The sequence below is a fragment of the Pyrus communis genome, chromosome 5, assembly GCF_963583255.1.
Source record: "Pyrus communis chromosome 5, drPyrComm1.1, whole genome shotgun sequence".
NCBI classification, from domain to species: Eukaryota; Viridiplantae; Streptophyta; class Magnoliopsida; order Rosales; family Rosaceae; genus Pyrus; species Pyrus communis.
Genome location: NC_084807.1, coordinates 5,788,744 through 5,800,475, shown reverse-complemented (window position 1 = coordinate 5,800,475; position 11,732 = coordinate 5,788,744). Strand labels below are relative to the sequence as shown.

The 11,732-nt window shown below is 34.8% G+C and overlaps 1 protein-coding gene across 8 annotated transcripts; it reads left to right on the top strand.

Annotated features, from left to right (window-relative positions):
* Positions 1–6,104: 6,104 nt before the first annotated feature.
* Positions 6,105–11,365, top strand: LOC137734154 (uncharacterized). Of its 8 annotated transcripts, none has more exons than XM_068473452.1 (4): positions 6,105–6,450; positions 8,502–8,580; positions 9,309–9,970; positions 10,567–11,365. In XM_068473452.1, the coding sequence occupies exons 2-4, from the start codon at positions 8,551–8,553 to the stop codon at positions 11,258–11,260; spliced, it is 1,386 nt and encodes a 461-aa protein (XP_068329553.1). In that variant the 5' UTR covers positions 6,105–6,450; positions 8,502–8,550; the 3' UTR covers positions 11,261–11,365. The 8 variants fall into 8 exon arrangements, with proteins under 8 accessions (XP_068329553.1, XP_068329552.1, XP_068329557.1 ...); XM_068473451.1 differs by having other exon boundaries at positions 6,105–6,602; XM_068473456.1 differs by lacking the exon at positions 8,502–8,580 and adding an exon at positions 8,888–8,974 and having other exon boundaries at positions 6,106–6,450.
* Positions 11,366–11,732: the final 367 nt, after the last annotated feature.

The following is an 11,732-nucleotide window of genomic DNA, read 5'->3' as shown; positions in this document are numbered from 1 at the left end:
TATGCAAAACTAAAAACTGTTTTGGAATTACCGAACGGATCCTAAAATAATATGCAATAGTTTTTTGTTTTTTATTTTTAGTTTTGATTTATTGCGTCAACATTTCTTCTATATCTCTTCCACCATCTTTCCTCCGAGCTTTCCCCCACCCGCCCTACCCAAAAAAAAAAAAAAAATCTTCTTTATATCTAACACAAAAATAAAATAAAACAAAATATGCATCAAACTAGTCCTTAATATACTATAGCTCATTTTAGTCGGACCCGTTTCAGAATAATATAACTATATGAATCGTATAAATCTAGTTAAGCTCTTATTATTTAAATAGTACGCCAGTACTCAGCAGCCAAAGTCTTGGTTGTTGAATGACTTATGCAAATCTTTTTCCTACAAGAAAAAGATCACAAAAATAATTTATCAACAAAATATACAAATAAAAACCAACTCAAGCAGTCAAAGTCAAGAATCAACCACCGTTTGATCACCCACTCTCCAACAGGTTTTGCATGGTTCCTGGTCCCTTGCTAGGTTCTTGTTGCTAGTTTTAATATAATTTTATTTCATTTTTCTTGTTTTCCTTTTAAGTTATCCAAAAGAATGGAAAGCAAACTTGCGCAACTTTTGGGCTTGCAATTTGCATGTTCCTGGGGATTGAGTGGTTTAGATGAGGGTCCACATGCTCCTGCTCTCACATGCACTACAGATGTCCTTACGTGCATGTCCTTTTAAACGATTAAGTGTCGCTTTGTTTTGTTGACTACTTGTGGTATTTGGTGACAATGGCCAGATTATAATGCATCTTTGCTTGTTTACAACGCAGTTAATTAGAGCAGTGTGTTTGTTTATTTGCTTTAGTCTATTCTATATAAGATGTCGCGTTTGCTTGCTTGCATTCATCTACCCTACAATATGATGAGTTTACTTGCTTTCGTCCTTCTAATCATTAAAATAATGCAATTTGTTAGAACAATGTGTTTGCTTCTTTGCCTTAATCTACTCTATTAGATGATGTATTTGCTCGCTTGCATGCATTTGTCTCCTCTTTACAGAGTAGTAGAGTAATTTAAAATGTTATTTTATATCAAGAAAAAAAAAAAAAAAAAAAGGGGCAAGTGATTGGTTTCTACGAATTTCTAGAAGCCATACTGCTATATATGTAATGACATTTTCCTTTAGGAAATGAAAACTTACTTTGGGTTCTTCGAAAATGAATGAGAATTAGAAGGGAGCATGATATCATAGTTAGAACTTAGAATGGAAAGGTTGATCAAGTCAAAGGCGATGCTCGAATGGGTTTTCCTAATTGTCACTGCAGTACCTAATTTTTAGCGCACTTTTGGACTTTAGGTCAAATAATACATCAAAGTAGAGTCGATGACTCTAAAAAATGCATTTGTAAGACTTCGAAATCAAATTAGGAGCTTGAGGCCTTTGTTTGTTTTCTACTAGACCAACCTCTTGGGTTAATTTTGAATCATTTAAAATGCATCTGTCATGCATGCTAATTAAATATTAAGAATGTTTGTTCTAATTTCGAATCTTTTAACAACTTATTAAGTTGTATAAATATGTCGAGTATTTTCTGATAAGACGGGGCAAGTGGACTTGTGGTTTGGGCGAGGAAGATGCATGTTAGCTTGCTGCTGATAATGTGAAGCAGTCACTCTCTTCATTTCTTATTTGTGGGAACCAGTCACTTTCAGCAAGTAGTCAACTGTCTTGCGTTTCCATTGCTGAAAACAATTGGGTTAAATTAGTAATCAACATGATTATAAGCTAAGTTTTATCATTATTAAATTAGATATATACGTCATTATAAGGTATATCATGCATCATCTAGTTATCATTAAAGGAAAATTTTAGGAAATGTACTAAATTTGGGGTGAGCGTAATCCAGTTTGGGTCGATTTCAAAGACAGAAACATATTATAATTTGATAACTATTTTTGTTTTCAAGTTTTAGTTTTTTAATTTTTAGCTTTTTGTTTTTATTTTTTTAACTAAAAGCTTATTTGGCAACTAGATTCAATTTTTAGTTTTGGAAAAATTAAAAACAAAAAATTAAAAGTCGTAGTTTTTGAAAACTAAAAGAGTAGATTTAGATTGAGATTTTCAGCTTTTCTTTTTTTCTCATTCAATATTAAAAGTAGTTATCAAACGAGTTTTCAGTTTTTTATTTAAAAAAATATATATGAAAACAAAAACTACAAACTGGCAAGTGGTGAATTGTTATAGTGGTTAGGACATTCCTCGTTAACCCACTGCGTTATTCGTCCAAATCTTCTCGCCTCCCCTTCGTGTAGTTTAGAGTAAGAATATTGCTTATACTAAAAAAAATTGCAAATTGAAAACGATGGTTAACAAAGGATCTATTAGCAATACACCCTGAATTATACATCTTGACCTACTTTACTGTATGAACCTTGAATTTGGTTATGAGCTTTCCTAAATTTCAAATCGTGTATATTCCTACCGTCGTCTGTACTATAAAAGCATTACGATTATGTACCATCCTATACACTTTATGGTGTCATTTTGCGTTGGAACTTTATGTGAGCTACTTCTTCAAACTCTCTTTTAAAGATTTTGCTTTGCCTATTGGCTCTATTCTTTTCAAAAGACAACAGAAAAGTGGCTTTTTTTCCCATCCCCATTCCCCACCATTGCTTCACCCACGGTGGCTGTCTGCACTCCCTGCCAAATGAAAACGAATATTAATTTTGTTTAGTCCTTAACGATACATGTGCGTACAATTGTTTGTTGATAATCAATACACGTACGTACGATTAAATTTCAAAATACGACGTCAAATCTTCTATTTACCTTCATGAGATTTTGGAAGTGTAATGGTCACAAAAGGAAGAAATCGTTAGAAGTTTTTGTATCTTGTCATATTTTCGAGTCGTATTATTAATTTTACGTATTGTAATATGATCGTATTACATTATCATGTATCATGGCTCAAGATATATATATATATATATATATATATATATATATATATATATATAGTACTAATAAACGAATACATATGTTACCACGATCACATTGAGGAAATTTTAAATGCTTATGAAGGAGGGGGGATGCTTAGCTATCTAAATAAAAGACTCAAAATTTTTTTTTTTCTACGAGGAAGATAAATTGATAGAGAGCTACATGGCTACTAAAGATTTTGGAGGAAGTATCCATCAAAACAATTTTGATGTTGATTTACAAAATTTTCTACTTATGATCGGAACCGTATATATTATAAATTATTAATTTTTTATTAGCGGTTTGTGTGGTTGGATGGATTGTTGAAGACTTGAAGTATAATCTTTTATGAAATCCCAGTCAATGATATAACATGACACTTCCGACATATTCTTCAGATTAAATTAAAGGATCTATAAACGTATGTAGTATATATGACTATTTTTTTCCCATAAATTATTCAGAACATGTGTTACCCATTTTACTAATAGTAATGCAAACTAATCAATAAAAGAACCACTACAGGGTGATCCAATAGTCGGGGATGAATTCTAGGTCCGATCTCAACACATTCTAAGTTTGATTCTTGATACTAGTGAATCACACGATGGTAATCAAGAAGAAGTTGAAATACCCCTGTAAGTGTTCCTGGCCCCAAAAAGGTGGAATGCCGTAGCAAAGTTACCAAATGATCCCCTGTTGAAAAAAAAAAAAAAAAAAAACAAAACAAAACAAAACTAATCAATAAAAGGGAAAGATTAATAGTACATTAAGTTTCATCAACTAGATAGTGTGGATTTAAGGTTAAGAATACAATGGTAGTGTGGCTAGAACGATTCAAGTTTGACTCGTGTTTTGCTTGTTCAAACTCGGTTCATAACTAAAATGAGCTGAGCTTGAACAAAATATTTGGCTCTTAACGCTTGTGAGCAGCTCATATCTATTTGTGTTGAACATGCAATCATTTCAAAACATTTACCTTATCTTTTTGGCATTTGCTCTTTAGGGTTGGCCATGAGAGTAGTTCATGTAGGCGCCTAGCCCCCCCATTTTGGAGAGGCTCCCAAAATTTTTTTATATCCTGTAATTAATATACAAATGCAGAAAAAGTAGGAAATATCATAATCCATTTGTTGGTGTAGTGGAAATGTTCGGCTTCCTTTTTCTTTTGTGTTTTGAGTTTGAAACTTGGAGCTGCCTTTTTAATCACTAGTTTTTTCTTGTTTTTCAAATTTAATCCCAATCCATTTTGTCCAAATGCATATAAAGTTATAAAACTCAAGTCTCTTTGAAAATTTTTTTTTCTTTCAACTTCCCAATCTCTCCATTTCAATTGAATGTTTAAATTAACTATCACATGGTCTTGAATATTGTACTTTAAGGTAATTAAAACTTTGAATTTATATTTTGCTTTTCAATAATTTATTATTCAATGGATTATTTTAATATTTGATTTGTTAGTGTGATATTGATTCAAGAAAAGAAAAAAAAACCAATTGCCGCTGTTAAATTTATTATACTCGTCAATCAAGTTTTATTGTTCTTTACTCTCTTGATCATCAAGTTTGATTGTTCTTCACTCTTAATCTTAGACTCTTGACTACAAATATTTAGTACATTTGCGTCTAAAACGTGAGACGTATAATATTTAAGTAATGTTTGTCTATCTATCTTCTTTTGATATTCATTTTTAATGATGTTCAATGTGAAATAATTTTTTTATGTATTTAACGATTTTTTTTTTATACATATCAATGTACAAAGAACCGAAAATCAGAAAACTTTAAATTTCCATGCAAAAACTTGTCTAGTACCGCAAACTGCTACTTTTTTTTAACTCAATGCATCTCAATTTCAACTCTTCCATTTTTTTTAGTCCAATTTATTAGTACTAGGGCCGCAAACCTGTGCTACTTTTTTAACTCAATGCATCTCAATTTCAACTCTTTCATTTTTTTAGTCTAACTTATTAGTGAGAGTAATAATACGAAATCTGAAAAAAAAAATGAGAAGAGGAGATGAAGTCAGAGTTGTCAAAGAAAATTAGAATCGGGAAGGGACAGATTGGAGGGAGGGAATTCAACTGCTAAGCAAACAAGTGTTGGTTACAGCTGTATTCACGACCACCGCTATCCCTCTCATCTGCTCATCTCTTACTTTTATTTCTTTAATTCTTTAGATAATAATCCATGTATTAATAATGATAACACAATAATCATCTCCGTTCTCGTGGTCACTGTTCACCAAAAAATAAAGTTATCTTTTTTGGCAAAAAAAAAAAAAAAAGAGTAAAATATGCGGCATTGGATTTGATATTAAACGTCAAAATTAAAGTGCATTTTTAAATTACTAAATAATTAAGAGAACGTTTAATTTTATATATTTATTTTCACAGGATGTCAGCCCATTTTTATTTATGAATTTTTGTTGAGAGATTGTTACTTTTTTTTAAGCAATATTTTATATTAAGAAAAAAAATGTATGAACTCGAAATACAATTAATTGAAATGAAATGTTTTAACTACCAAAACAATCACCACTTGCACTATTTATCTTCATTGTGCGTTAAGTATATTTTTGCTTTGGAATATCTTATAAGATAATGGTTGCCGGGGTCACAATTTACGTTCAAGGAGTGGTTTCCACCCATTTCAATTCACTATATCGTTTCTTTTCTAAACTATTCAATCTAAACTGCTAAAATAAATAAGAAAATGCAGGAGGTGAAAAGATGAGTGCAAAAATGACTCTCGGTTAAACTGATGTGGCCCTTTTACTGTTGTGACAACTTTTGTTATTTTTTGGTTGAACGTTATTTCTTGGTTCCAAGCATCTGACAATATAAGAGTGACAAAATATTGCCATATGGACGAAAATTTTTTTAGTGTATCGGAAATAAGGTACAGTAAAAACAAGTGTAATATTAAAGTGGGTTGGAAACTTGAAAAAACAATTACAATCAATTATATTATGACACTTTGTGTATCAAGTCGTGTTATCGGCACATTATAATTTTATTTTTCATATATACGAAGAGGAGGTTATTTTCATTTAATTTGTTTATGAATTAAATAAAGAAAACACAGTGGGAATTAAAATGAAAGTAAAATACGTTATATAGTGATGACTGATGCAGGTTGGAGCTGAGCCAGAGTGGGAAAGGAAGAGAAGAAAATGACGATGGTATTTTTGGTTTGTTTACGGTGAGAAGGCAGAGGGGAGGGGAGGTAAAAGAGTGGTGCTCTGGTGTGCTGTGTGTCCTTTTGATCCCCCCACAGCCTACTACGTGAAATCCAAAGCCGACTCACAGTACAGAAAGACACCCAACAGCAGCAGTTCCCACTTCCCATCTCTTTCTCCCTCTGTTTCTCTCTCTCTCTCTCTCTCTCTCTAGAGTTGCTGCTGAAGTTCACATCAATCATTTACTCATATATTTATTGCACCCACATTCGGTTCCTTCCCTTTCCCTAAAAGAAGGTAAGAGATTTGTCCTATTGGATAATCCAGTTTTTGGCGTTTCTTTCTCTCTCTGTCTCTCTATCTTGTCCTTGTTCTTGTTCTTGTTTTCTTGGGACTTCTGGTTCTCTGCTGCTCAATCAGTGGTTTTATTTCAGCTGCGCAATATTTAGGTACTCCCGCAATTCTCATCTCTTTTTCTCTTTTGTTTTTGTTCTGTCGTGATGCTTGCAAATTAACTTTGTTTGTGTGACTCTTGACTCTGCTTTTTTATCTGTACTCTCAATGTTTCTGATATTTTGGGGGTTCTATCGTGCTGAATTGTGTACTTTGTATGGAAAAATTTTGTGGGTTGAGCTTAGTTTGATGAAATTTGAATTTGGCTGAGCTTAGTGTGTTGACATTTGAACTGTGTTGGTTGGCTTGTTTTAGCTTCAATGGTCTGTTGGATGCAAGAGTTTTGTTGTTTAGTATGTTGGTTACTAATTAGTAATCATCCACTTGCCCACTAATTCAACTTCTGATTAAGGGAGGGTTCTGAAATTTATTGGTTTGATTAGTCTTGGATTTCTATGCAACTGATTCTTAGAAGCCTAATCTTTGCTGTTCTGATGGGAAACTGCACAAGACGATACGAGTAATGGAAATTTTTAAATTCAGGTCAATCCGCACAAAAAGCTTCATAATTTGAACACAGCCAAGACAATCTGCTTAGGTGAAGCATTGTTGACCTCATTGATTTGTTACTTTCTTAGATTTTGTAAGTGCATCTTCTTTTTCTGTTTATCTGTATAGAGTGGACTGTGGGTGGCTTGAATTTAAAGGAATGCGAAGTTGGTTTTAGGTTAATGTAATTTGACCAGAGATTACTAAATTAGTGTGAAATTGAGTCGAAGACTTGTCACATGAGGTAAAGAGTGCAAGTCAATTGCGTCCTATGAACAACCCTTACAAATGACACGAGATGTTTTACCTTGAATGGAAACTTATCTGTTGTTAAGTTGGCTTGAATGTTCATTTATTTAAATGGAAACCCTGCTTCACTTACTGGCTGAGGTTTGATAAAACGCCAAATGGGCCTTATATTCATTACTTAACATCGCTCTTTGTATAAATGCATAACTAATTGTATGTATGAGATACAACGCGTGTTATGCTGCTGTGGTGTATATTGAATCCACCCGTATAATAACGCTTGTACAATCATTAATACAGTATGATGGGTTAAAGTTCAACATTTAGGACTTATGTATTAATGATTCTACACTCATTATTATATGGGTGGATTTGATGCACAGCGTCAGCATGCTACATGGTGCATTTGATAGCACAGTAACTTCTTGTATAAATGAACTGAAACACTGTGAAAGTACCTTATATTAAGAACATATAGATGCACTGCGCCAGCTTTCTTTCTCTTGGTAGTTTTATGTTTATTCTAAGAAGAAAGTATGATCCTATCTTTTGTTAGTATCTTTCTTATATATGGGAAATCTATCAGAAAACTAATCATGTGTTTAACAACTATTTTGAGCTACAATTCTCAAGGCCTGAAGCCGAATTCCATGATTTGTAAACTTGGGTTTGTGATACATAATCCAAGTCCACTGAGGTAATTGTATGTTATTCTTTCTGTATAACATCATTGAATAATTGGTTAGAAAGTCGTTAAGTTCATTAGGAACATTACATTACGTTAGTTGATTTGTAGCGGGACTGTTTGATAATGAATGTTCTGCGATATTGCGTGAATTGTCAGATAAAATCCTGAATATGATTTGGCATTAGTTCGACATTAAATTGATCAATTAGAGCTCTGCAGCTGTGCAAGTTAAAGACTTTGTGTAGCTTTGAAGTTAAAGACTTTGTGTAGCTTTGAAGCCGGGTTCTTGCATACAATCAAAGCTTCTTCTTGCTGAAACCGACCATGGGTTGTTATTTGGTGTTCTCCTTTGATTTATTCCACCCAATTGATTTATCTGCTTCTATGACTTGTAATGAAATATTGAGGAATCTCTTCTTGGCGTGCAAAGCTTTGATATTTTTCTCACTGTAGCCCCCTTATATGGCAGGTAGTTGGTTCTGAGAATTCGCTAAAAACTGAAAAGCAAAAATCAGATAATGTTTTTTTCTTATGTTTCAATTTTGGAGGTGAGCTATGCCAAAATTGTAATGTTACCTGCTTTGGTGAGGTTTAGAGCTATATTAGAGGTTTCAGATCTTCCTGTCATGGTCTTATAGTGTTGTTTCTCGACATTGTTGTCTAAATACGTGTGGTTCTCCACTGAATGTTCATACCGGCTCTGTTGTCACACCATATCAGTTCAGTTTATTAAAGTTGAGAAAATTGGATAGAAATGGTGAAAGTCACAGATCCTGTTTAGATATTCATAACAGTACTCGTTTTTACTTGTTTATTCTTCAAATATTAAATAGTTATTGCCATGTGTATTGTTAGGCGTCTACTTGGGCGCAAATGATCAAGGGATTTGAATTTTTCAACAATTGTTAAGACCTCTGAGTACATAAGGAACGGTCACTGTGGGTGAGTATACCTAAAACCTTTTGTTTCTCATCTTGCCAAAAGCCTTCGGCGGCCTTTCAGATAGTGTTTACGTTTTTCTAATGCTGTCATTTTGAGCACTATAACAGCGTTTTTTTTAGATAATAATAGAAGTAATATTTATTATTCAATTTTGTCTACTTACTATGTGATGCTATTGTCTTTATGCTTTCCTTTTATCTTAGAAATAGGACCCTAGAAAGAGAAACTCTTAGTCCCCCACATAACACTTTAACACCCTCTGACATTGATATGCCATCGAATTTCATTACTTAATTTTTTGTGATCTAATTGTCGCTATTCTGTTGATGCACAGGCCGTCCAAGATCGTGGCTTTAGATATAATGTGGAAATTTTTGTGACCAGAATGGATCCTCAGGCTTTTATTAGGTTGTCAATAGGCTCACTTGGACTAAGGATTCCTGGAACACCTTTAAACTCTGAAAAATCTGGTATTCATGCATTCTCTTCCCCATATTCATGTGAAATTCGCCTTCGAGGATTCCCTATGCAGACAGCATCAATTCCCTTAGTATCTTCTCCTGAAGCTGCTACACGTGATTCTCATAGCACTGCCTCCAGTTTTTATCTTGAAGAATCTGATATTAAAGCACTGCTGGAACCTGGCTGTTTCTACAATCCTCATTCATGTCTGGAGATCGCTATTTTCACTGGGAAGAAGGGATCCCACTGTGGTGTAGGGACCAAAAGGCAGCAAATTGGGACATATAAGCTTGAGGTTGGTCCTGAATGGGGGGAAAGAAAGTCAGTGGTTCTTTTCAGTGGGTGGATAGCAATTGGCAAAAACAAGCAGGAGAACGGAAAATTGAGTGCGGAGCTTCATTTGAGAGTAAGACTAGATCCTGATCCGAGATATGTTTTCCAGTTTGATGATGCAACAAAACTTAGTCCTCAGATAGTTCAGCTTCAAGGCTCCATTAAACAGCCTATTTTCAGCTGCAAGTTCATCCGAGACAGGTGATGTGACTTATTTTAACTTTATAATTTACAATACTTGTTTAAGATTTTTGAGGATGCTACAGTTTTAAGATTTCAGAACTTTTGTTTGTCAAATGTTTATACTGGTTCTAGATTCTTGTTCGATGAACAAGGATTGCTGAGTTGTATGGTTTTGACTGCATTAGTTTCAAGAGGCAATTTGTCGTTTTAAATTTGCAGATTGCAGTGTAAGAAACAACTTGGGGGTGCCTAAAAAAAGTTTGTTGATTATCTTGCCACATCATTGTCATACGGTCTTTTGTATTAAAAAACTCACTGTACTTGTCTTGTGTCATTTTCCCAAGTCCCCTTGTTTGCCTCATCACAAAACAGCTTCTTTCTTATTTTCTATTTGATTTTCAACGTGTGCCTTGTCAGGAATCAACGTGACCTACAATGTTACATAATAAATTTCGGATTGATCAGAACCTTTTTGTTTTATTAATGAATATCCAGGAAGTGTTCGATACAGTATCCAACGCTCCAAATTTCCTCTCTTGCTATGAACAGTTTGGTTTTCTAATTTGAATTCACAATTGTGTCGATGTAGTTTTGATGGTTTAATGAATTTACAGGGTTCCCCAGGTGGATCCATTGAGCACATACTGGTCAGGTGCTGCTAACAATCCTGATCTGGATACAGAGAGAAGAGAGAGAAAGGGATGGAAGGTGACAATACATGATCTCTCTGGCTCGGCTATTGCAGCAGCCTTTATAACAACCCCATTTGTTCCAGCAACAGGTTGTGATTGGGTTGCAAGGTCCAACCCAGGAGCTTGGTTGATTGTTAGTCCTGATGCTTACAGGCCTGATAGCTGGCAGCCATGGGGAAAGCTTGAGGCATGGCGTGAGCGTGGCATCAGAGACTCCGTTTTCTGTCGATTTCGCCTTCTGTCAGAATGCCAGGAGGCCGTGGATCTCTTCATGTCTGAAATCCGCATCAATGCTGAAAAGGGTGGAGACTTTTCCATAGACACAGACAAACAGATGCAGGCAGCAGCGGCAACAGCAGCCGCCAGTCCGATACCAAGCCCACAAACCAGTGGAGACTTTGCAGGTTTGTATCCAGATGTTGGTGGTTTCGTCATGAGCTGTAGTGTGCAAGGGGAAGGAAAAGCCAGCAAGCCATTGGTACAACTAGCAATGAGGCATGTGACTTGTGTGGAGGATGCCGCCATCTTCATGGCTCTTGCAGCTGCAGTTGATCTCAGCATTGATGCATGTAGGCCCTTCCGGAAGTTCAGGAAACCCTCCTGCCCTTCTATATGATTCCGTGCACATAAAACAGCTATAGTTTTTATTGATTGATGTAACATCTGGCTTGTGTACAGGAAAACTCTTATTTAGAACTCTTAAAGATTGTTTAAGTACTCATTCATGGTAGCAGTAAGCCAACACGGCGTCGTTTTACATCTAGTTGGTGGCAGTATACTATTTTATCATGGGAGGATAGGCTTTGGGAAAACATATAACTTTTTTCTTGTAAATCGAACTGAAAACTTGGTGAATTTCTTCATTTCCTCGGAGAAAAACCCTAGAAGCCTAGGAAATTCTAGAGTCGTTGGCCCTTACGCGGAATTAGGTGCCCGAAATTCGTTTAGGCCAATACAGTTGGATGCCTTGATAAGCAAGAAAACTTATGTATCACCGGTTGTGGGTTGTATGCAATCGGATACACGTACAATTTTCTGTTAAGCAAATATTCAACGAGGAGTACACGGTAAAACCAAGATGTCACTTA